The 22,277-nt window shown below is 41.4% G+C and overlaps 2 protein-coding genes across 2 annotated transcripts; both read left to right on the top strand.

The window, feature by feature from the left end:
- Positions 1-5,056: 5,056 nt before the first annotated feature.
- LOC117815894 (E3 SUMO-protein ligase CBX4-like) lies at positions 5,057-12,071 on the top strand. Its single transcript, XM_034687902.1, has 5 exons — positions 5,057-5,544; positions 5,733-5,776; positions 6,310-6,375; positions 8,147-8,213; positions 9,425-12,071. The coding sequence occupies exons 1-5, from the start codon at positions 5,476-5,478 to the stop codon at positions 10,898-10,900; spliced, it is 1,722 nt and encodes a 573-aa protein (XP_034543793.1). The 5' UTR covers positions 5,057-5,475; the 3' UTR covers positions 10,901-12,071.
- A 6,733-nt stretch (positions 12,072-18,804) lies between these two features.
- On the top strand, positions 18,805-22,180 carry cbx8b (chromobox homolog 8b). The gene is made up of 5 exons (XM_034687904.1): positions 18,805-18,983; positions 19,115-19,158; positions 19,365-19,430; positions 19,559-19,625; positions 20,593-22,180. Exons 1-5 carry the CDS (start codon positions 18,915-18,917, stop codon positions 21,454-21,456), a joined length of 1,110 nt encoding a protein of 369 aa, XP_034543795.1. The 5' UTR covers positions 18,805-18,914; the 3' UTR covers positions 21,457-22,180.
- The last annotated feature ends 97 nt before the right edge of the window (positions 22,181-22,277 follow it).

Below are 22,277 nucleotides of genomic sequence, written 5' to 3'. Positions count from 1 at the left end.
GATGTCATCAACGTCTCACAAAACACGTCTTTGTTTTACAATTTTGATAAATTGTTAGTTTTTCTGATGAAAGGAGGACAGAAATTGTTATTGTAGCAGTATTTTTTTCATAATAATAACTTTGTAAGCATTTTTAAAAGAGAGTTACAACTGGCTTCACATGACAGGGATAAGAAAAAAGGCTGACAGGCATACAAACTAATAAACATACATGTACAACCTTGTGAGACCATGCCCTAACATTGAATCTCTTGCTGTGATGTGCATGTGTGAACAGAAAGTTCCTTCAAATATTAGCGCCTCAATTTCCTGAAATAATCTACAAAATGTCTGAAGTTTATGTGTAAAAAAAAAGGGACTTAAGACATTTCAACTTTTAGTATTTTTCTGTTTACCTGTGCGAACCCTGTGAATGAAGCAACACCTCTCATTCTCTTTGCTGATCTTATCCTGTGCATGCATGAGGTGATGAAGAAGTCATGTCTCTGAAATCTCAGATGTATACTCTGTAGTTTTTTTTAATGAGAAATGTAAATAGACTCCTTCTGGTCTGCATTACCTAAATGTGCTTCATCTGAGACTGACGTGGTTACAACTGTTTCCAACATACGTAAGAGATAATCTGTCTTTTCACTCAGGGTCTCATTTGGTTTTGAATCAGAAATCTGTTTCATAACCAGTGAAAAACTCTTCACAGGAGCATTAAATTCAAATTTTGTGCATTATGTCATTCAAGAAAATGTCAGTACATTCTTTGTGAAAATTGTATTCAAGCTTAAATCAGGCACTTGTGCTAATACACATGAGGAAATATTAAACATCTGTCCATTGTGTCAGAATTAACATTTTACAACATATTAATCCTGTTCTCCTCCCCCTCACATTCAGCATCACAGACAGCGGTAAAAGACATGAGCACAGGCTGAGCGGCTATTAAAGATGCATTAAAAGCTCCCTGCAGCGATGACTCACTGGTTTGATCTTTATAAAGCAATAGTGTTGTTGCATCTGGTAATAAAATGGACAGTGAAAAGGGGTGGTGTCAGTTTGACCTGTTCAGCTGTGACCACACCTGTAACCTGTGTATTCTCATAACCACGCTCTTTGTTAAGTCAACTCAAAATGTCACATTTGAGACATTAACACCGTCCTGTAGCAGGTCATTACTGGTCTTCAATGACAGAAATCTTTTCATTTAGGAGTATGAAATGACAAATCAGTGAGTTCAGTCCTTAATGAATTAGGAGTAAACTTGGGATATCTATTCCTTTCACAAGACTTTTCTTTTTTCCAGGGCTGAAACACCTTGATTATTTTGGACCTTAAATCTCTGTTTCTGCTCTTGTTATGAAGAAATGTGTACAATTAGTAATCACATCCTTTCCACTGCACCTTGTTTCTTGACACCTTCTCTCCCCTCGCCCCCCTCTTTTTCCTCTGCTGTCATCTGATCTATGGTCCAACGCTGTGACGCAGACAGAGCGTCATTTCTTCCTTTCTGCGGAAATGTCATCTTAATCAGGCGTTCTCACTGACAGTGGCGTCACTGGAGCCATGGATTCAAGTATTTTTGTCCTCAATCACAAAGCCTCTCTTCTCTGTTCAGGTTTTGTGCAGAAAATATCCCTTCTGTTGCACAAACATGTGCATTATGAGGATGTTCTGTTCCTGTTTTATACAATGTAGTCTTGAGTTTTTTTCCAGGACATTTGCTGTAATTTGGTCCGTGGCAATTGTGCATTGAATACAACAGCCATCAACACTCATCAGAAATATATTTTTTACATTTTAGAGAAATTCCTTTTCCTTCTTTAACTGTGTTCCTCTTTGTTTAACCTCACTAAAATGATTTCCTTCAAGCAATAAAAAGTATCACTCTTTTAGTTGCTTTGTTGGGTGTCTCTGTCTTGTCAAAACTTATAAAATATTTAAGAAACATGTTTGCACATTGAAAAGTGTCCCTGCAAACCAAAGAATGCTTTTCTTTCCCATTTCTTACTATATCCTCCTGACTGTAATAGTTTCTTTAAATGTATTGAGAAAGGTTTACAGTTTAATTTCCTCTGTTCAAAATAATCCCCTAAATAAAGCTCTTCCTATGTAATTTCCTGTGGATCTCTCCTGTCACATGTGCTGCTTTTGCTGAAGGGAAGTTATCATCACCAAGTCCTCAGACAGTTTCAACAGCTGCACGTGCCCATCGTGATGTAAAAGACTTTTTAATGCCCATAATTGCAGACTGAGAATACAGACACGATATGATTGATATTGTCTCCCCAGAGATTGGCATAACTTCACAACTCCTCCAAACTTTTTATGTTTTAATTTTCGACTTCAGGAGACCAGACGCAGATAAAGAGGAATGCGGGTTTCAGTCTTTTTTTTCTCTCTGATGGTTAAAGACACTAGACCTGTTTGTTCCACTGCTGGTCACGTTTTCGGTTTTATCTGATTTTTTAATTTAGTCGCCCGCAATTCTCGGTGTTGTAATCGAAATGTCTCTAAATAAATTGTGCTTTTACAGCTGGATAAACACCGGCTGCTTCATGAGATGGGTATGTTAGAGCTGGCTGCATTTATCCCGTCCTTCAAATGTTAAACTGCACCGTGAGCGGGATTATGTGCGCTGCAGCTCAGGTGAAGTTTACTGTTGTACCATTAATAACACGCGCACGTGCTGCATCACATTCCGTCCGCCCTGGTTGCACGTGCTATCTAAGACTCTTACATTTAGACAATAGTGTTGGCGTGCGCGCTCTGTGTATCAGCCTTTGACATCGTCAGCTATTTCTCCCGTGTCAGATATAACATCTAATCTGCCTAAATACAATATCTGATAAATCATGTTATCTGTGTGTGACGCATCATGTTGTGTGGCGGGTGAGGAGCAGACAGGTGACATTTGGACGGTCTCGTGTTCGCCTCATAAAAAAGCTTCCTTGTCAGTGTATCTTGAGACTAACACTTCACTCTAACCTCTCTGCTCCTGATTGAGGGCAGTGTTTCTTGTGCTTGTCGTTCATTTAGGAGTGACGCAGCTGAATTTACAGTCTCCATGCTTGGCGCTGCACCCTTGTGTGCGCGCTGAAGCTGCTGCACGTCGCGCCCAAGCCCACCATGCAGGATAGATCGATCCAAAGACGAGTAGTGACTATCCAAACTGACAGTGTGCGTGTTCAACGTTACTTTGAGCTAATAGACAGGTGTGCATGTGCTGTGGTGATAATTTCATGTGATTTTCACTGCCGATTTGCTCTTATTGCCTTATAAGGACAGTCAGTCGTGCCTCTTTACAATAGGCCGAGCGCTGCAGCCTGCGGGAACCTTGCTTTTTAACCCTCTCACTGCTGAATTTTATTTGGTCCAACCACATGAAACAATGCGAAGAGGGCTTCATAAACAATCTAGCGTTTTCATCTGGAAGCCATATAAGGAAAAATCAATCAGTGATGTCTATGTTAGTGTAATAGATCACAAATTACAGCTGGATGAATGTGAAAATGTCCATAAACAGCTGGATTTATGATTTTTAACCCTCTCTTTGTCCAACATTTCCGAATCCTAAATTCATCTTCATTTATGTGCAGCCTTGTCGTTTCCAGTCTCTTTTCTCTGCATGTTGCCAGAGGTCTGTGCGCCCTTAACGTCAGGCCAGAGCCGGTTCATACCGTTAGTCATGTCAGCACGCTCTCCGTGCCAATTGATAACGGAACCGGCTGGTGCCTGTCCTGTCGGGGCTCCGCGCACAGAAATAACCCCGCTGGAGTTAAAGCCGGCGGGGCTTGAGGATGCTGACCTACATCGACAACCACACAACCAGGGGCTATCCTTTAACACCGCTAAAATCCAGCAGAAAATCCCCGCGACACGGTGCCTTCTGAATGTCCTCTCTTTGTGTGACCTTGACCAAAGAGGGGATATGGTAAAAGATTCATTGTAATGCGCGTAACGGCCGGCTCTGCCCGCATCTCAGCCTCACACAGACAATGGTTCGTGTCGCATTATCACCAGAAAGTGTCGGCTCTATGAGATAGCAGCATCGGCTGGGAATGTGTTTCCCTGTTTCACCGAGATTCTCCGTTATAGACGAGGCCTTATTCAGGTGGCAGTGCTTAATCAATGTCGAACAGGCTCTGGCCTTGACGCAGCTCGGGCCTGTCTTGAGTTTTCAGGCTGAATAATTCGTTTTGCGATACCATGTTAGCCTTTTAGTTATCCTCAAATTACCAATCGAGCTTACAGTATCATGTGCCCCAACTCTAAAGACATTTTGGATGGCTCTGTGGGTGGTATGCTGGGGACGCACCGCAGCAAATTATCCCACATAAACCACGATTATCGATGAGGTTGGACTGACATTTCTGAATTTTAGCGAAAGGCCTCATTATGTTGCAACATTTCAGTTATTGAACAGTTCAATCGATCCATCGTGGTTTAGGGAGAACTGTACGCTCTGTTTTTTTCATGGCACTGTCACTATAGCTCGATCTCGCTTCACATGTAGCGACACCGGAGGGAGACATGTTGCCTTCAGAGTCTCATCTAAGCTCGTAATTTGGAGTACCACGGTTACAAATTCGTTTCATGAACATGTTATGAAAGGAAATAATGTATTGGCTTCAGCATTTTTTTGTTATTTTCTGAGTGCAGATTCCCGTTTATGTGAGTTTACGCAGGTCTTCCATCAAACTGTCTGACTTCACACACTGACAACCCAAGAGGGAAAACCAGATGAAAACACTTGGCCAAACGCATCCTTTTATAAATTTGACAGTCTCAACATCTTGTCTTGAAGGAAATAGTGCCCATAACAATTGTGCTTTACCAAATGTGCAGTGAAGGTTTTGTCATAGGATACTGAGCATTAGAAATGTGCCGTATCTCTTCCGTGATGCTTGAATAAACACAATTTAATACATTTCTAATGTATATTCTGCAAATGTTGAATAAGGAATATCATGCCACATCTTATAGGCTAATATGAAACTCTACAAAAAAAATAGCACAACAACAAAAATGACATGCAGCAGTAATATCTCGTCCTGTGAGCTGCAGTGAGATGTTTACATAGTGTCCATAGTGATTGTTATACCTAAGTGTTAAGAGAAAAATATCATCCCCTTCATTATAGTCATAGCCTTACGTAGCCTACGCCATCAAAGTCGTGATTGCATATTTCCCATAAGCCCCTTGAAAGCAGCACGGGAACCAGCCCCGCCCATATTACCTCCTCCTCGTCTGACGTCACGCCAACGGCTATTTGCATGAAGTGTTTTCTCGCTGCAGCTTAAACTCGCCTGCAGAACGATCCGAGAGGGAAAGCGAGGGAAGAGACGCAGGCAGTGTACAAGGAGGAGGGGGAATTTGTTTCATCTCAGAGGAGCGGCAGTAAGAAAACGGCCTGACAGCGGGGATAAGGTGTCGGATTCTAAAAACGGAGGGAACAAACAGGGGAGACAGCTCTTGTATTGGAAAATGGAGCTACCCGCCGCGGGAGAGCACGTCTTTGCGGTGGAGAGCATCGAGAAGAAGCGCAGCCGAAAGGTTTGTCACAAGAGCACTGAAGGACATCTTACACTAATGCACATGCAGGGGAGGACCATACTCTTTTGGCGTCCCTTCATCTTTTAACGGACTTAGTGTTTTGTTTGCGTGTAATGTTTTTCCTAAGATGACTGTGCATTTTGCTGTGTAAAGTAACGTTACGCTGATTTTCCTTTCTGTCCCTACAGGGGAGGGTCGAGTATCTGGTCAAGTGGAGAGGATGGTCTCCAAAGTAAGTCCGCTTTGAAAACACACTTCTGTTTTTTGACAATGATAATCAAAAAAACAGAAGTGTGTCCATGTGTCAATGTGTGCATCCGTGCAAGCGTGGGCGCGCAAATGGGCGTTGCGCGTTCTAGCTTAGGGCGCTTTACGCGTTGGCCTCAATGATGGATGTGGTTTTGCAATATATGCAATCCCCAGTGTGCCAATTAAAGCAGACATGTCTATAATAGAACCCTGTGTTTAGGAAATACCGATATATCTCCATTAAGTAGAGGCTAAACCACTTTATCCTCCATCCCCTACAGCCGTGCGTAAAAGTTACTCTTGATTTACTACACGTGCATCCACTGGGAGTGCAAGTATCTCAGCATGTTGTTTACAGATACTCATGCTTATAAATATGCACTTTGATGATTTATTAGTCAGGGGTTGTGTTGAGGTCAGATAAGGGTTTGCTATGCTGCAGAAATCACATGATACAACAAATGCTTGCTAATGTTTGCAAGTGTGTCCTCACGGCTCTCTGTCCACTCTCTACAGATACAACACGTGGGAACCAGAAGAAAACATCCTGGACCCGAGACTGCTTGATGCCTTCCAAGAGAGGTAGATTAAGAGTTTGATAAACCAGCTTCACTAATGTTGAGGCCCAGCATATAAAACACAAACATATTTAATTAAGTTTCCAGTGCTTTACAGGATGCATTAACTGTCCGTGACTCAGTCATGTGTTCAATATGTTTGTCATCAGGAACTATGCTGTGACACTGACTGGATAATCTGGTGTTGACAATAAATTATCTACACAATGAATTAGCAAAGGGTGTAGAAATTTAGTGCCTTCGGGGTTTGGATTAGGATTAACATTGGTGTCAATAGAGGGTCAGTTTGAGGTTATACTGAGGCCAGGGTTAGTAGAGCGAAGTGTGAGGCTTTACTGCTTCTGTTTTTGTCACCTGATAGTTATTAGGGTGTCAGCATAAGGTTAGCATGCTAAAGTGGTACCTGCTGTTCCAAGAGATCCACCTGTGTCATCTTCCACTGGACATTTAACAAATGAGACAACTCTTTATTTTATGTGCAGAATGACAAAACCTCTGATTGACTTCTTGCTAATTAAGTACCTTGTAGTTTTTATTTTTGCAGCACTATAACATTTTGTTAAAATGTGTATATTGTAGGTTTGACTCCTACTTCACTGAAAAATGTATTATCAGAATCTGAACCTTGACAGATTTGGTTTCTAAACCAATCAGCTCTGGGTTTAGGCAAACTCATAAAAACTTTGAACTTTCAGAAGATGGCTTTTGGACACACCGTTCTTGTGTCAAAATCTGACACACTCTTGCATATTTAATTATTTATTTTAAATATATGAACCAACAACAACCAAGATGTGTCTTTAAGATAAGGCTAACTTTAAATGATGGTGCACATTTTTCAAACCTCCTCATGATGAAGTGGAGGAACTTACTATTTACTTTTTATTTCCGGTGGTACACAATATCCAAAATTTACACTATAGTAACTTCCTCCATCTCTTTTAGTCAAGGACCTTGTGTCAGGCTATCATGGTGAAATTAACAGCTTGGCTAATTGCTAAATAGTCTGTTGAGTAACTGAGCAGACAGCTCCACAAGAAGGACAGAGTAATTGAATTTCTTACACGCATAGCGTGTTAAACTGTCACTGGCTTTCCTCCTGTAGGCTCCTTCAGCTTTTGCTTTCAGCAACCTCTCTGGCGCAGGTCACACGTTAAACAAAACATCGACATCACTCTGTGTCTGTTATTGCAATTACCTCTCCCTCTCTAAAGAGGAGAGATTTTATTGAAACTAATTGCATGACTCCTTGGGGAGCCAAATCGTCTGAATGCCAGGCTATGAAAATACACTGAGTCGTCATTGTAATTAGATGTGAGGGAAGGGGGGGTGGGGGAGGGGACTGACATCACTCCTGTCTGCGGTATTGAGTTACTGCCTTGGAGAGACTTGCATGAAGTCTGAGTAAAGTCAGAGGGGCTGGCCTTTATCTTCTACAGTGGAAAAAGAAATTACACAAGTGTTATTTAGGTTGTAAGAGTTCTCACCTGAAGGCACTCTACCTTTTTACAGCAGTTAATGAAGTGTGATGGGGAAAGAAAGTTGAGAACACTGGAAAGATGTTACAAAATTATACAAATGTGAACCCCACCAACCTGTGTTCAATGAATTTTGTTTTGCATCTGAAAGTGTGACTCCAACCGGTAACATGGGCTCAGTGTTGTCTAATTGGGCTAGAGGAGGACACCCGTGACGCTGTGTTGCCATGCAACAGCAACTCATCTCATCTCTGTGAGATGGTTTCACTGATTGGCTGCTGTTTTCCTCTCCCACAGGGAGCGTCAAGAACAGCTGATGGGATACCGCAAGAGAGGACCCAAACCAAAGCACCTTCTGGTTCAGGTGGGAAAATAAAAACTGTCCATATTTTCAATGATGGAAAGATAAATAACAGCGACGCTTGAGATCCGTTCGAGACACAAGACACCGATATGATGTAAACAAATGTATCATTGAAAAATGTATCACTGAAATGGTAGCCGCATGATTATAGCTGTTGGATATAAGGCAGGTGACATCAAAGTGCAGGAAAGAGATTGCATTTCTGATGTATGGCAGATTTAAAGGGGCCCTCTGGGGACTCAAAAAACAGACTTCTATAAGTTTTTGGATTCATAAGAGTCAGTTTTGAAAAATAACTGACGAATTTGAAACAGGAATTGACTCATAAACCTCCACTTTTCCTCAGTGCATTCAATTCAGAACACAGTCTTCTTGTAATGAATGCACAGCTCTCTTCATGGAAGTTATTTCCTCATACCTAGAAGAGCTTCTCCAGAGCCACACGGTCAAGTATGATCATTACAGGTGTATAGGAGATCACTGATCTCGTGTAAAATTGATAGAGTGCCTCTTTCGGTTGTGCTCTGGTGGTGACAAAATGAAACCGTTTATCACAAACAATAAAAATAAGAGGATTTTATCACCATTAAATGCTATAGTGACCGAAGCACTGACCTAACAGATGTATCTAAATGACTGTGAATAGTACATTAGGTGCATCAATCATCCATCCAAAAGGCCAGGGGAACCCCTCAGAGGAGAGTTTTTGTTCCTCTCAGGAGGGTGTTGGTGGTAGCACATGGGATAAAGTCAATGAGGAGACACAAAGCAGCCAGTGACATTCCTCTGAGCTGAGGTCACAGCCACAGGAGACACTTTGAAATGTCACTCTGACGGCCGGGCCGGTGGCTGTAAGAGTTGCACAGGAGCTGTAGGAGGGCTGTGTGAACATGGACCAGGGCCCCTGAAATAAACTGTGAGCTCGTTGGGGCCCCAGAGAAGCCTCTTCACACATTCCGGGCACAGTTTCTTCAGTGCAACTCAATGTGCATCAATGAACCTCAGCTTTTTGTGTCGCCTGACACAGATATGTATAGACACTGTAGACAGTTGAGGCATTAATCAAAGTCCTGCTGGGAGGGATGCAATCTATTTTAAATACTTAATTGATTTTAAATGCTTCTGTAAAAACTCCCTGCTTTTCTTCCTATTGATTGAGTTATATCTTAGAGTGCTTTTTTAATAACACTTGGTGCTGTCTGGTATCACAGGTGCCATCCTTTGCAAGGAGATCCAGTATTCTGGCAGATCTTCAGGGAGCATCCCTGGATGAGGATAGCCGCCAGAAGACCAGTGCCATACAGATGCTCCGTCCTCAGGGACAACAGTACCAGTTGAACAGTAAGAAGCACCACCAGTACCAGCCGCTGTGCAGGGAGCGTGAGGCGGAGCAGCAGGCAAATGGAAAGAAGTTCTACTATCAGCTCAACAGCAAGAAACACCACCACTATCAACCGGACCTCAAGGTACACGAGCCAATGTTTGCTAAACCAAGAGAGGTAAAAGCTCCAGAGCTGGCTAACAAAGGTTATAACCTTCCTCCGGTGCTGCAGCAAAAGTGGGTGAGGGACAAAGACTCAGGCTGCCTGACTAAAGTCAAAGATATCACCATGGACCTGAAGAAGCTCCCGGCAGACCTCAATGGACACAAAGAGGCTGACGGGGTCAAGCCCAAAGAGGATGCTGTACCACAGTCTAATGGTGTCAGCAGCAGCAAGCTAAAGATCGTGAAAAACAAAAACAAGAATGGGCGGATTGTGATTGTCATGAGCAAGTACATGGAGAACGGGATGAAGGCAGCCAAGATTAAAAACAGTGATTCAGGAACTGCTGAAAAGTTGCCTCACGGGACGGACACCAACACAGAGAACCACCTTGAGAAGATGAGACTTGTCAAGAAGCTCGGCCTAATGAACGGATTCTCAAAACAACCCAAAGACAAACCAGCTGTTCCCACTTCTGGATTTAACAGAGATTGCCCCAAAGAAAAGGAACAGTCACCCAAAATGGAGCCAACTGTGACAGAAAAGGATATACATGTCGAGGTCAAGGGTCAGGGGCAGTTTCCAGCGGATCAGCCTTTACAATTGACAACCAAGTCTAATCTGCTCTCCCTGCCTTTGGATAGGGGAGTTCCCCCCTCACCGAACAAAAGAGAAAGCCATGGTGGATTTCAGGGACTGAAGCGACACTTTTCTGACACTGACAGTGAGGAGCATGTAGGCAATAAGCGGTTTCTCAGCTCCAGGAGTATCAGTACCCCTGACACAACATCTTCCCCCACCCAAAGCATCAGCGTCGACCAAAACGGACATCTGAGTCACATGGGACCGCCGCCCTGTGGGTATGTCGACCAGGAGGAACCTATGGACTTGAGCATTGTAAAGTCTAGGCCTAGCCTTATTCAGGCTAAAACACACACACAGGCTGAAACTGTGGCACAAACTGAAACACACACGCTGGACAAATTAGATGCACAATCTGAAACACGGACAGAAACACAGCCACAAAGTGAAACACAAAAGTCAACAGTAGAAACAGCTGTTGAGTCGTTTTCCGTTTCTGACAATGAAAAGAGAAAAGAGGAGACATTTCCCTCTTTCCAGCCTTTCCTTGGGAACATTGTTATCACAGACATCACTACAAACTGCCTCACAGTGACGTTTAAGGAATATATCGCTGTGTAACTGAACCTGGTACTAGCTGTGTAACTGTACACATGTACAATAGATATATTTGTATTTTCAGATGATTGAATGTACAAATGAAACTTTGATGTTTTCTTTTTGTATAGTTCAAACCTAAAACAAAAAATGCGTTGTTTGCATATTCTTTCTTATGAGCTCTACCTGTTGTTATATCTGGAGATTTTATCACATGCAGTATCTAATTTCAGCTATTTCAGACTTAGTTTAAAACAAAAATTAGGTCAGATAAAAGGCAAAACTTTTATTGAAGATGCACTTAACCTCTGTAAATACTTTTCTATGGATGTATTTTGATTGTACACTCAACTGTCTGCATCTCAGATAATGTTCAACAAATGTAGAAGACTATATGGAGAGTTTTTGTATGAAGAAAAATATATTGAAACATGGTAAATTACACTGTGTGGGTGTGTGTGTGCGTGAATGTGTTAGAGCAGATGGACAGATTTCAACAAAATGGATGCATGCTGTGGGGACAGATTATCCCATTAAGCCTGCTTAAACAAGCAGATAAAGAAAATGAAGCTCATTTCTGTTGATTAAAGTGATTTGCTTTGTTGAAAGGTAAAGTGGGCTTGTTATTAAGTGAAAGAGTGTTGATGGTTAATGTTTGATGTAAACTCCATTTATTTGATCGCTGTTCAAGGATTGAGGGTTTTGAGTCAAGATCTGATCCTGAGCACAAGTCACTTCTGTTAAAACAGTCAAAATATAAAACTTTGACTTTATTTATTTTAAGTTTTGCCCCCATGCAGTGACTTAATGTTTTTCTTTTTCAAAGTCTTGTGACCCTGCCGGTGTGTCCTAACAGATCTCTTTTACCATCTGGGTGCTTCAGGATGCAGAAGTTCAGGTTCTCCTAATGCCCTCTGTCATGTTCCCTGTTATAAAAATGACTGAATGATTTTCTTTTTGTCACAGTTTGTGTCCGTTAAGAAGTACATGAAAGCACACCTCCATGTCAAAATCAGACCTGTCCTCTGGTGATGCCCCCCCTCTTTTGTAGAACCCCCTCCAGCACTCTGTGATCTGAGGTGCATTGAACTGCTCTGTGAAATGAGATGCACTTTTTGTGTTTTTATGTGCAGATTTAAAAAATGAAGGCTTCCAATGATACATTTTGCAATAATAAAATTGTTTGCAAATGATAGTCTTGTGTGCAATCCTATTCTATTGGTTTTGTCATATTCATACAGCATTGATATAAAGTCATAGTAGTTCATCAACATCATTTTGATGCTTATAATACTTGTGGGCACTTCTGTTGCACACTGAATTGTTCATTGGGAACAATAAATATTCTTCAATCCAATGTTCAGACTAAGGTGTGGGGATTCAAACTTTAACAGAGCAACAATTTTCATTCTTCTAGATCAGATTTCCTCATAGTTTCTAATTCTGCACATGGCTCTATTTCTGACTCCCTGGGTGTGTAGGCTGCAGGCCTGTGGATTAATACAGAGCTTATGGGTAGGCTATATTTTCAGATGGACTTGGGGCAGCTATTTGCTTCGTTAACATGCTGCAGCTACATGCTCAGGCCAGGTTTAGCTGCTACATACGAAGAGCAAAGCACATTCCTTTAAACTCTCACAACAAATTCAGAGTTTAGAAAAAGTTTGCTGCTAAATTGTGCTTGTTCAGTAAGCTGAACGTGAATGTCAAAATATGATGGGTATTACAGGATTTAGGTCTAGATAGCCTAAAGATTAACATTTAATCCCCCAAATACTGCATGAAGACCTCATGTTTGCATTACACTTAAATGGCACTTAACCTACACGGTTATGTGAAGAAGATATTAGTCACCCAAAGCTCACGGTTTTGATGATAACAGCTGTTCATGTCAGATGTTTGTTGGATAAATCATGCTGACATGCTGACAGAGGAGCAGCAAGAGGCGACTTGCAGGTTCAGCTTCAATGACACAACGTGGGATTTTATTTCCACGGTTTCATATTTCTCACAGTCGCTGTTCCTCTGAGGAACCGGAGGGCGCTTTAAAAGGAAGAGGTGAGGAGCACCGACAGGGGTATTCACAAAGCCGACACTGCAAGTCTTATTTGCTATAATGCAAACGTTACATTTGCCTTATGTCTCAAAATGGGGGAAATGATCGATATCCGCCTTTCCCGTCGCCCTAAACGCATCACTCATGAAATCCAACGTCGGAGAGCAGCTCGACCATTTCCTCGGCTGCAGCCCGCCGATAACCCGCTTTCTGTTCACGTTAATGTGAGGAACGACAGAGAAAATGGCTGTCCTCCCTCCACTCCATCCACTTTCTTTCTCTCGTGTCTCTATGAAACGCCTCGCAGCTGCTGCAGCCGACAAATAACTGCAACAAGGTTTCAGCAAAGACGCTGCAGAGGGGAAACTCCCCTTTAAGACTTTACACGACGTGACTTCTTTAAGTATGGCGTTACCGTTTCTGTGTTATAAAAATAGTGAAATTCTGCTTAAATGAGCGATAGTTCCGGTAAAAAAAAACAAGAAGTGTTCATAATGATTCAGTAGCGAATGTCTTCGCGACTGTCCCTCTTTTTCTCTTCCTCTTCCACGCCTGGTCTAGGCTTAATTTTGGCACGCATGCTTGAGCTAGGCCAGAAATGGTCCCTGACAGGGGACTGACACAAATAAACTAGCAGGTAATGTGTGGGTATATAAACAGGAGACATAGTTAGGAAATCTCTTTGTTGAAGACTGCTGTGTCTGACAAAGACATTAAGTTTTATTTCCATGTTTGTTCCAGAGTCCGTCCTTGCGGCCTAGATCACACACTTTAAAGCCCTGATAAAGACTCCTGCGTCACAGATTTCTATACTCTTAAAGGCCTATCAGTTGAATGCAGCCTAAATGAAGGCTGTAACACCTGCAAAATGAAGTAGGCCCACATAGGCTCTTAACATTTATGAGCACTTCCAATTTAACTGTCAATGCCTGGTCACCGAAGAGCCTAAGACTCGTGGGTTCAATAGTTACATAGATTCTCAACTCAACCGTCTAAACAGCGAGAAACAGATGTCCTTTATTTTCTCACAATAATTCCCTTTGAAAAGAAAATTATACAGTATACTATCTGCCAAAAACGCCAACACACATAACTGAATCTTCTCATCTCAAAATCGTGTTTTTTTCTGTACTGTCTCCCAAGTCCTTGCGAAAACAAACACAACACCTGTTTTCATGTTTCTAACACGGTGCTAAGCTGGGAAACAAGAAAATGTGTTGTTTTACTTGTGACTTACCAAACTTGATCCCCACACAGCAACCGAATTACTCATCTCCAAATCCAATATGCTCCTGTAGTGACTTTAAAGCTTCCCCCTACTCAATTTGTGTAATCCAATGTCAAAGTAAAATGTTAAAATCTGATTACGCAGCAAATAAATAGCAAACAGGTTTTATCTCGTGCATTTATTAATTATTTTTGAACAACCTCTCTCTGTGTGTCTCTGTGAAGAACCCACCGTTTTCAGTCTACATTAAAGGTTATTTTTCAGCTGAAAATCAGACTTGACAAAAACATTGTTGCTGTGTCATTCTAATGACTGAGTGTAGCTAAATGAAAATTCCTCAAAACAACAAACAAACATGCAACTGTAGCTCAAACAACCACATAACTGTCACCACAACCAGTAAAGACACGCGTTGGTGTGATTTTAAACACGGGCCTGTGTGTGCTTACGTGCCAGATCACTTTGTCCTCCGCGGTGTTCTGCGTGTGAAGTTAATTGGAGATTTGTGCGTGGCACATGAAGAGCTGGATCAGACAGAAGCTGCGTGCGCTCTGAGCGCGCGGACTGTCGGTCATTCTTGTGTGTGAGCTTGCGCATTTGATACTTTGGAGCAGGTTGACAGAGGAATTGCTGCCTACTAATTTTCATGAAGAAAACATGAGTGGAAGAAACGAAGCTTTCTGTGTTAGACCGAGTGGAAAACACGTTATTTGAGGCTATGGTAATCACCACAAGACATGCCCTGCCTCCCCTTTCCATTACCTGCACATTCAAACAAGCGAAAGGAACACTAATGCTATGTCTTACGGGGAGGGGGTAGGCTGCCGGATAATCCACTGAATCAGAGGCATAACCATCAATGTTATTATGATTTCATTCACATAGTGATCGACACACATTTGCTGATTAATCGTCGCACACTCAACTAAAATCTAATTGAATTGGCCAAAAAGAGAAGCATGGAGCTTTAACTGTGTATACCTCTCTTTCTTCTTTGAAATTAACTTAAATATCAGTGTCTTTATGGTGTGACAGGGGTTTCCAGGTTATTTCTCATAGCAGGAATCCACGTCTTGCCCGGATACAAGCCAACCAATGGTGTTTAAACGGCGGCAGCGCTGCTGCACTGCAGGCGCGCCGAGACCAATCGCATCCAGAGTCAGAGGCGCGCCGGTCCTTCCCGTTTGTCTGTGCTGCGTGTTTGCGCACCGAGGAATACAACAAGGACAAAAAGGGGGAGCGAAACCACAATCTACATCCTTTATTGGTAGAATATCGGCGTCGCCCCAAATAAAGACAAAAGCGAAATGCTGCCCTTACACATTCCGAAAACAACAGTGTTACAAATTTAAAGCAAACGTTAAATGTCATCAACCTCGAGGAGTCCTTAACTCAAATTGAACTCTATCTCTCCGAAATTCACTGAGTAAAGTCTTCTGTTGTGTTTGGGGCAGGACCAAAAGGCTATAGACTTCAATAACCCATGCACTTATATTTCAGGAAAAGGTTTTAGCCACACATACGTGTTTCGTTTGTCTGAAGGAGTTTATTTTGTAATTATTTGTGAGGATTAAAGACAAAATAAAGAACGGTATTCGTTTAATTGTTGATGGCGACGATGTATTCTTATCATTGGGAAAAAATGAACACATTGTTTTCGAACAGATCATTGATCTTCCACATCAAACAAACGTAAACTGTACCGACAATAATAATGCAGGTGAAGAAAACGCTTTCAATGGTCATCAACTCTACATTATTCCGAGGAGCTCATTGTCATGACCCTGGAGCGGAGTTTTGTTTTATCTTCTGGTTTTATGAATTTGCATTAACAGTGATGTGGCTTAAAGCCAACATGTATATTCTATATTTTTAAGATGAAGACGTCGGCCTGAGTCATTCCTGGAGATAAACGTCGCTTGTTGTTCATTCAGAATTATGACAACCGACGCCATCAACAGTTTAATGTTGAGACAATCCCTGGTTCCCATTCATAAGGCCACTGTGGAAAAATGATCAGGTTTTCTTTTTTATAAAGAAATTGAAACGAAACGATTAATTTAAAAAAAACATGTAGCCTATAAGAGGGAAGGCAAATGTATCCCCAATATTTCTAACTAGGCTATATACCATGACGCCGCGATGTGTTGTTCTGGTCAGCATTTATGTTTGGCGCAGTAAACTATTTCTAAGGCCGGTTTTATGAAATCGATTCATCCAACTCATGATTTTGGCGATTTAGACAACGATTTGGCTCTGTGTTGTTTTTCCTATTTTTCTTTCGTTTTTTTTACCCAGCTGTAACGCTTAGTCTGTATGTGAACAATGTGGGACAGCATTTTCCGGAAGGCAAGACTGCAGAGCACTGAAAACATTGCATCAAATATAGATATCAGATATCAGATAGGCCTATCAGACATATATCAATATCAGTCATCGATTCGAGCTATACGTAACGAAGTTGCATCACTGACAGTTACATTTCATTCACTGTCACTCTAATTTTTATTCAAAACAAGTTTAGGCATGGAGGGAAAAAAGCTTTTTGACGGAAATGTAAATTGGTACCCTAAAACTTTGAACTCGGCTTTTTCTTAAATTATTTTCTGACAGAAATGTTTTTGAATTGTATAACGCTGATAGTCCTCTTGCAACGCTTCTATTATTATTATTATTATTATTATTATTATTATTATTATTATTAGGCCTATTATTATTATTATTATTGGGTTTTAATTAAAGTACATGTGTTATTTTATTATGTCAGTGTCCCTCTTTACTTAATCATCTGCACCCTTATTTATATATTTTTTTTATCTATTATTAGTATCATATTTCGAGTAAAAATGTAAGCTATCTTTGGGCCTGTAAACGAGGAACTGTATTTTTAACAATCCACACTAGAATCGCGAAACTTTGGATTTTATTTAGTTAAATCGAAGTTTAAGATTTCTGAAAGGTAATATTTTCCGCCGTTTTCTTCCTGTCTTAGCTGATCATGCCTCAAAGGCAGTAGTCTACAAGAACTAAAGGAAATCTATTTTTTCAGTATCTTTTGATAGTTTGGGTTGTGTGATCTTATTACCACCAAAATAAAAAATAAAAAAACACGGACATAAAAGCCGTTGTTTATAAACCATATAAGCACAACCTGTCAGGCTACAACATATTTTTCAAGCAGATCCATTAAAAAACAGAGACTACAGAGAGTGACTCAGTCATGGCATTTTTCCTGATGTCCACATGCATTTGCTGATCGTTTCTTCGTTGAGTTTTTGTCATTGCACAACGTTCTTTCCACAACTAATGCACCAATTAGCCACAGTGATCGAACGCCTCACGTATCCTAATTAGCGGGAAATAATTTCCACGCAATCTTATTTTCACTAAGATACTTTTTTGGATGATCACGTTGCCTTATAAATCAACCTGACAATACCGCGATTTCAATGTGAAGCCACATGATATGGTGTGCAAAAAAGCCCCATCAATACAAGCAATAAATGCGACAGATATCTGGTTACCTTTGACTTTGCCTTTAAAGTGAAAGCGATACAAATGGTTAATGGTTGACATAAAAAGAAATAGCGCAAATTGATATTCTGTCTGACAGAAACTGTGCACTGAACCTGCACTCGGCCTTATGCAGCAGGGACAAATGAACTAACGTTGGTAACAAATGATGCATTTATGACGATTTCATATGGTTTGATTAATATGGTGACAGATTATGGGAAACAATTAATATCCTTTTAGCTTGTGAATATCGGCATCTCATTAGCTGTTGACATAGGCTACCATTAGAGGTTCAAACACCTGGGCATTGATCCTGTTTTAATCTGTTGTTGAAATGGCTTCCTAATAGTCCTTATGAACATCTTATTAAGATTGCCTTTGATTAATGTTTTGCTCATTTAAAATCACACGCAGAAATTATGTTACTGAGTGATACCTGTTAGGTCAAGCATAATAACCTGATGCAGTTAGTTTTTCAGGAAAATGAAACGTGAAGATATCTTAATGACTAACAGTTAATCTTGAATAAACACCAGAATCTCCTTAACAGGGCTGTTGCTAAATCAGGGTTTTGGAATTGATATTCTGTCTGACAGACACTGTGCACAGAACCTGCACTCGGCCTTATACAGCAGGGACAAATGAACTAACGTTGGTAACAAATGATGCATTTATGACGATTTCATATGGACCGATTAATACGGTGACAGATTATGGGAAAAAATTAATATCCTATTAGCCTGTGACTATCGGCATATCCAGAGAAACAAACTGCTGGATGGACAATCGAAAACGAGGAGTCCCTCATTGCCTAAACAGTGCGCTGCTGCATAAAACCAACGGCTCTGCAATTTCCTGGATTCTCTGTTTGTTTTACGACATGCCGCATGATTTATAGCATGTCCACCTTGAATGCCACGTGTATTTTTTGAATATCTCCCTTAACTTTGCGCGAAATGATTCATTTCCCGCGCGGGGGGAAAAAATGCCACCATAACCTCCTCGAAAGAATTCACACAGGCTCCTCCCCTCGCTTAGCAACCCGAGCACGTAGCAACGGCTGGGCCAATGAGCTCTTTTCCAAAGGTTCCACCCACTGTGTTTCCTTAGCAACGGTATAAAAAAAAATCGCGCTGACGTCCGTCCTGCTCGGAGTATTATGGTCTGTCGGGAATTCACAGTCTGCTCGGCTAACGTTAGCGTGCGCCAGGCTAACGGGAGGGAGAGCTGGAGTAAACATGGAGCTGTCTGCTGTCGGGGAGAGAGTGTTCGCTGCCGAGTCGATCATCAAACGGAGGATCAGGAAGGTAGGCGTGAGGTGTTAACGTGACCTTTTTCCTGTACAGCGTGGAATTTAATGCACCAACACTGCCTTCTTTTACTACTGCTGCCCTGCAAGCTAATCAAGTCATTTCTGTGTGTTTCTGATGGCATGCAGGGTCGGATTGAATACCTCGTAAAATGGAAGGGCTGGTCTCCCAAGTAAGTGCTGCTTCATCGTGTATCATGCATCTTTTTCTGTCCGCGATTGAGAGTCTGGTCTGTACAGGATGTCGTTAGCTCCCCAAAGCTAGCAATACAGCCGGATTTAAACTCAAACGATGGATATTTGAGCTCGCAGGCTAACGCTGCTGACACCCGTGTGTCACCGCTCCTTTCCTCAATCTCACTCCGTGTTTTATCCACAGATACAGCACTTGGGAGCCGGAGGAAAATATCTTGGACTCCCGCCTGTTCGCTGCGTTTGAGCAGAGGTAAGATATGTGTGCTGGCCTGTGTAAGGCAGTGTCAGTGGATGTTACCATACCCATTAAATACATGGTGTCCTCAGTGCACTTTGCTCCCCTGACAGTCAAAATGGGTGTCACTTTATTTTTAACAGGGAGCGTGAAAGGGAGCTCTATGGGCCCAAAAAGAGAGGACCAAAACCGAAGACATTTCTACTGAAGGTAAATGTTCCAGCGTTGTTCAAAGTGTGTGATCGCATGGCCGCTGTCATTAGGCGGCAGTGTCTTCCAATCTGTATCATGTGTCTTTTGTTTTCCTAATTATTCTTAAAGCATTCATTAGAGAGTAATTGGACTGTAAGTCTTTCATGTTAATGCGCATACCTCCTTTCTGATGCTAATTGCGCCTATGCAAAACAGCGCATTGATTAATGGGTGTGTACTCAGCTTGTGTATTAGCTGTTGACATGCCATTAGAGGTTCCAACACCTTTTAATAGGCATTGATCCTGTTTTAATCTGTTGTTGAAGTGACTTCCTCAGAGTCCTTATGAATATCTTATTAAGATTGCCTTTGATTAATGTTTTGCTCATTTAAAATCACATGCAGAAATGATGTTATTGAGTGATACCTGTTAGGTCAAGCATCATAACCTGATGCAGTCAGTTTTTCAGGAAAATAAACCATGAAAATTTCGTAAGGACTGACAGTTTATCTTAAATAAACACCAGAATCTCTTTAACAAGGCTATTGATAAATCAGGCTTTGGGTATTTCCCTAATAAATACTGTGGCCTGACAGGAGTGATTGCTGCAGCAGTTGTCAGTGCAGTACTCTGTAATATATTTTGCATCTAAAACACTCAGTTTCACAATTAAAAATGTAACATATATATATTTTTTTGCAATAGCTGCACTCAAGCCTTTTCTCAGACAATTTGCCATGTGAGAGCAGCCGAGGCACAAGTTTAAAAGACAAGAACAAGGAGTATGCCGAAATTCTGTTGAGCTGTTTTAGTTTCTGGTTTGTTGTATTTTACATGCTGCCCCATTGTTCACACAGTCCAAAATGCATGCTAAAAAAGGCCTTATTCAAGCTGACTCTGAAATGAAAAAAAGTATTAAAATGGAATGATATTTTAGAATAATTTGAAGTTCAGATTTTCTGCTATTTTCTTTCCTTGTAATAGGCCCAGGCCAAAGTTAAAGCCAAGTCCTATGAGTTCAGGAGTGAGGCAGTGCGAGGGATGCACATTACTTACCCAACCCCAGAGCCTGTTGTCACTCCCAGAGCCAGAGAGGGCCTGAGAGCTGTTGTCCCCACCATCTTCCCACCCAGCACTGTCAACCGTGGGGAAAGCGTCCGTGTCCGACCCCCTGAACTTAGCATCCGTGAGCACCACCAGCCTTCCCTTCAGCAAACAAGCCCAGTCGGACTCATCCATGCACCCAAAAAAAGAGGCCCAAAGCCTAAGCCCCGTTTCAAAGACGGCAGCCCTGCTGTCTCTGAGCCCTACAAGAGGAGAGCAGAGGAACAGGTGAGCTCACACAAACTGGCCAAATACCAGGGGGATGAGGATGTGAGGCTGGTAAGAGTGGCCCACAGACATCCAGAGAACCGCGGTCACAGTCATAAACACCATCACCACCACCACCTTCATCACCATCACCACCACATGCACAACCGAGGAAACTCAAGCGGTGGCTATTACAAGCAGTTTTTCTCAGAACGCAGCTTGCATCCACACAAAGTGGACATGGACACACACAGGACTAAAGACAGCTCCAGCTACCTGGCTCCTGCACACTTCAAGCACCAGTCCAAAATGAGCCAGAGCCTGAGTCGCCCCACGGAGCTCCCACAGATGGAGAAGCCTTACTTTTTGGACAGGCCGTCTCCAACCAGGTTAGACGATGATGCAGATGAGGTGACGTGGAGACCCCCTCTTGGCAATGTGGAGAAGGTTCTGGTGACGGACGTGACCACCAACTTCCTTACTGTCACTATCAAGGAGAGCAGCACTTCTAAAGGGTTCTTCAAAGATAAAAGATGATTGCTTGGATGAATTTTTTTTCTCTCTGCCACGCTTTGCTTTAAATCACTCTAGAGTCTATGCATAATGTGATCAGTAAGCAAAGCTGTTTTGTATGTAATGTATACAGTAAAAGCAAATTATGTTATGTGCATATGTGTACATATTATACAGTTGGAAATGTGTGTAATGTGATGACCAAATCAAATTAAGTCCCTTTTCACATTTTGCATTGGATGAACATGAATGAGTTGCATGTTTCCTTTGCAGCAGCTGTCTACTTTATGTACAGAGCTTGTGAATTTTATTAATTTTCAAGTGTAACTAACTAGAATGTATTTTTGTCACTCATATCTTCCAGCCAGATATTGTTCTAAAAGAAAAATGTTAGAATTGGGGCTCAGATATTAAATTCAATCATTGGATTGAGCTTTTCTCTTTAAATTGAAACTATTTGACTAATGAGACCCTTTGCAATGCTTTAGGGATGTTATTTAAAATTGACTCAAGCACTTTGAATTAAAAAGTATTATTGAGAAGTAATCCTTTTGGATTGTGTTCAAAGACGATAGTTTGTAAGGTCTAAAACATTTCTTATAAGAAAAATGAATACATTCAACATCGATACCCAGTGTGCACATAAGTGCCATTCATCATTAACAGAATATTATACATTTTCATAGAAAACGTTCATGAAGCTTCACTGTAATAAAATGAGTTGGTGTCAAATAGATTTTTAGACGCTTTTGAAATAAATACTTTGAATATTCTCATATCGAGTTTGTGTGTTTTTGTCTAACTTGTTTTATTGACAGTCTTTATTTCAGCGCTGTCGGCCGTGA

Source organism: Notolabrus celidotus, chromosome 7 (assembly GCF_009762535.1).
Source record: "Notolabrus celidotus isolate fNotCel1 chromosome 7, fNotCel1.pri, whole genome shotgun sequence".
NCBI classification, from domain to species: domain Eukaryota; kingdom Metazoa; phylum Chordata; class Actinopteri; order Labriformes; family Labridae; genus Notolabrus; species Notolabrus celidotus.
This window is presented reverse-complemented; position numbering and strand designations above follow the sequence as displayed.

Excerpts from the sequence above, each read along its gene's own strand:
- cbx8b (XM_034687904.1), top strand. The coding sequence starts at position 18,915 with ATGGAGCTGTCTGCTGTCGGGGAGAGAGTGTTCGCTGCCGAGTCGATC. Across the intron at positions 18,984-19,114 it reads TCAAACGGAGGATCAGGAAG|GGTCGGATTGAATACCTCGT; the intron begins GTAGGCGTGAGG and ends GATGGCATGCAG. Across the intron at positions 19,159-19,364 it reads TGGAAGGGCTGGTCTCCCAA|ATACAGCACTTGGGAGCCGG; the intron begins GTAAGTGCTGCT and ends TTTTATCCACAG.
- LOC117815894 (XM_034687902.1), top strand. The coding sequence starts at position 5,476 with ATGGAGCTACCCGCCGCGGGAGAGCACGTCTTTGCGGTGGAGAGCATC. Across the intron at positions 5,545-5,732 it reads AGAAGAAGCGCAGCCGAAAG|GGGAGGGTCGAGTATCTGGT; the intron begins GTTTGTCACAAG and ends CTGTCCCTACAG. Across the intron at positions 8,214-9,424 it reads CAAAGCACCTTCTGGTTCAG|GTGCCATCCTTTGCAAGGAG; the intron begins GTGGGAAAATAA and ends CTGGTATCACAG.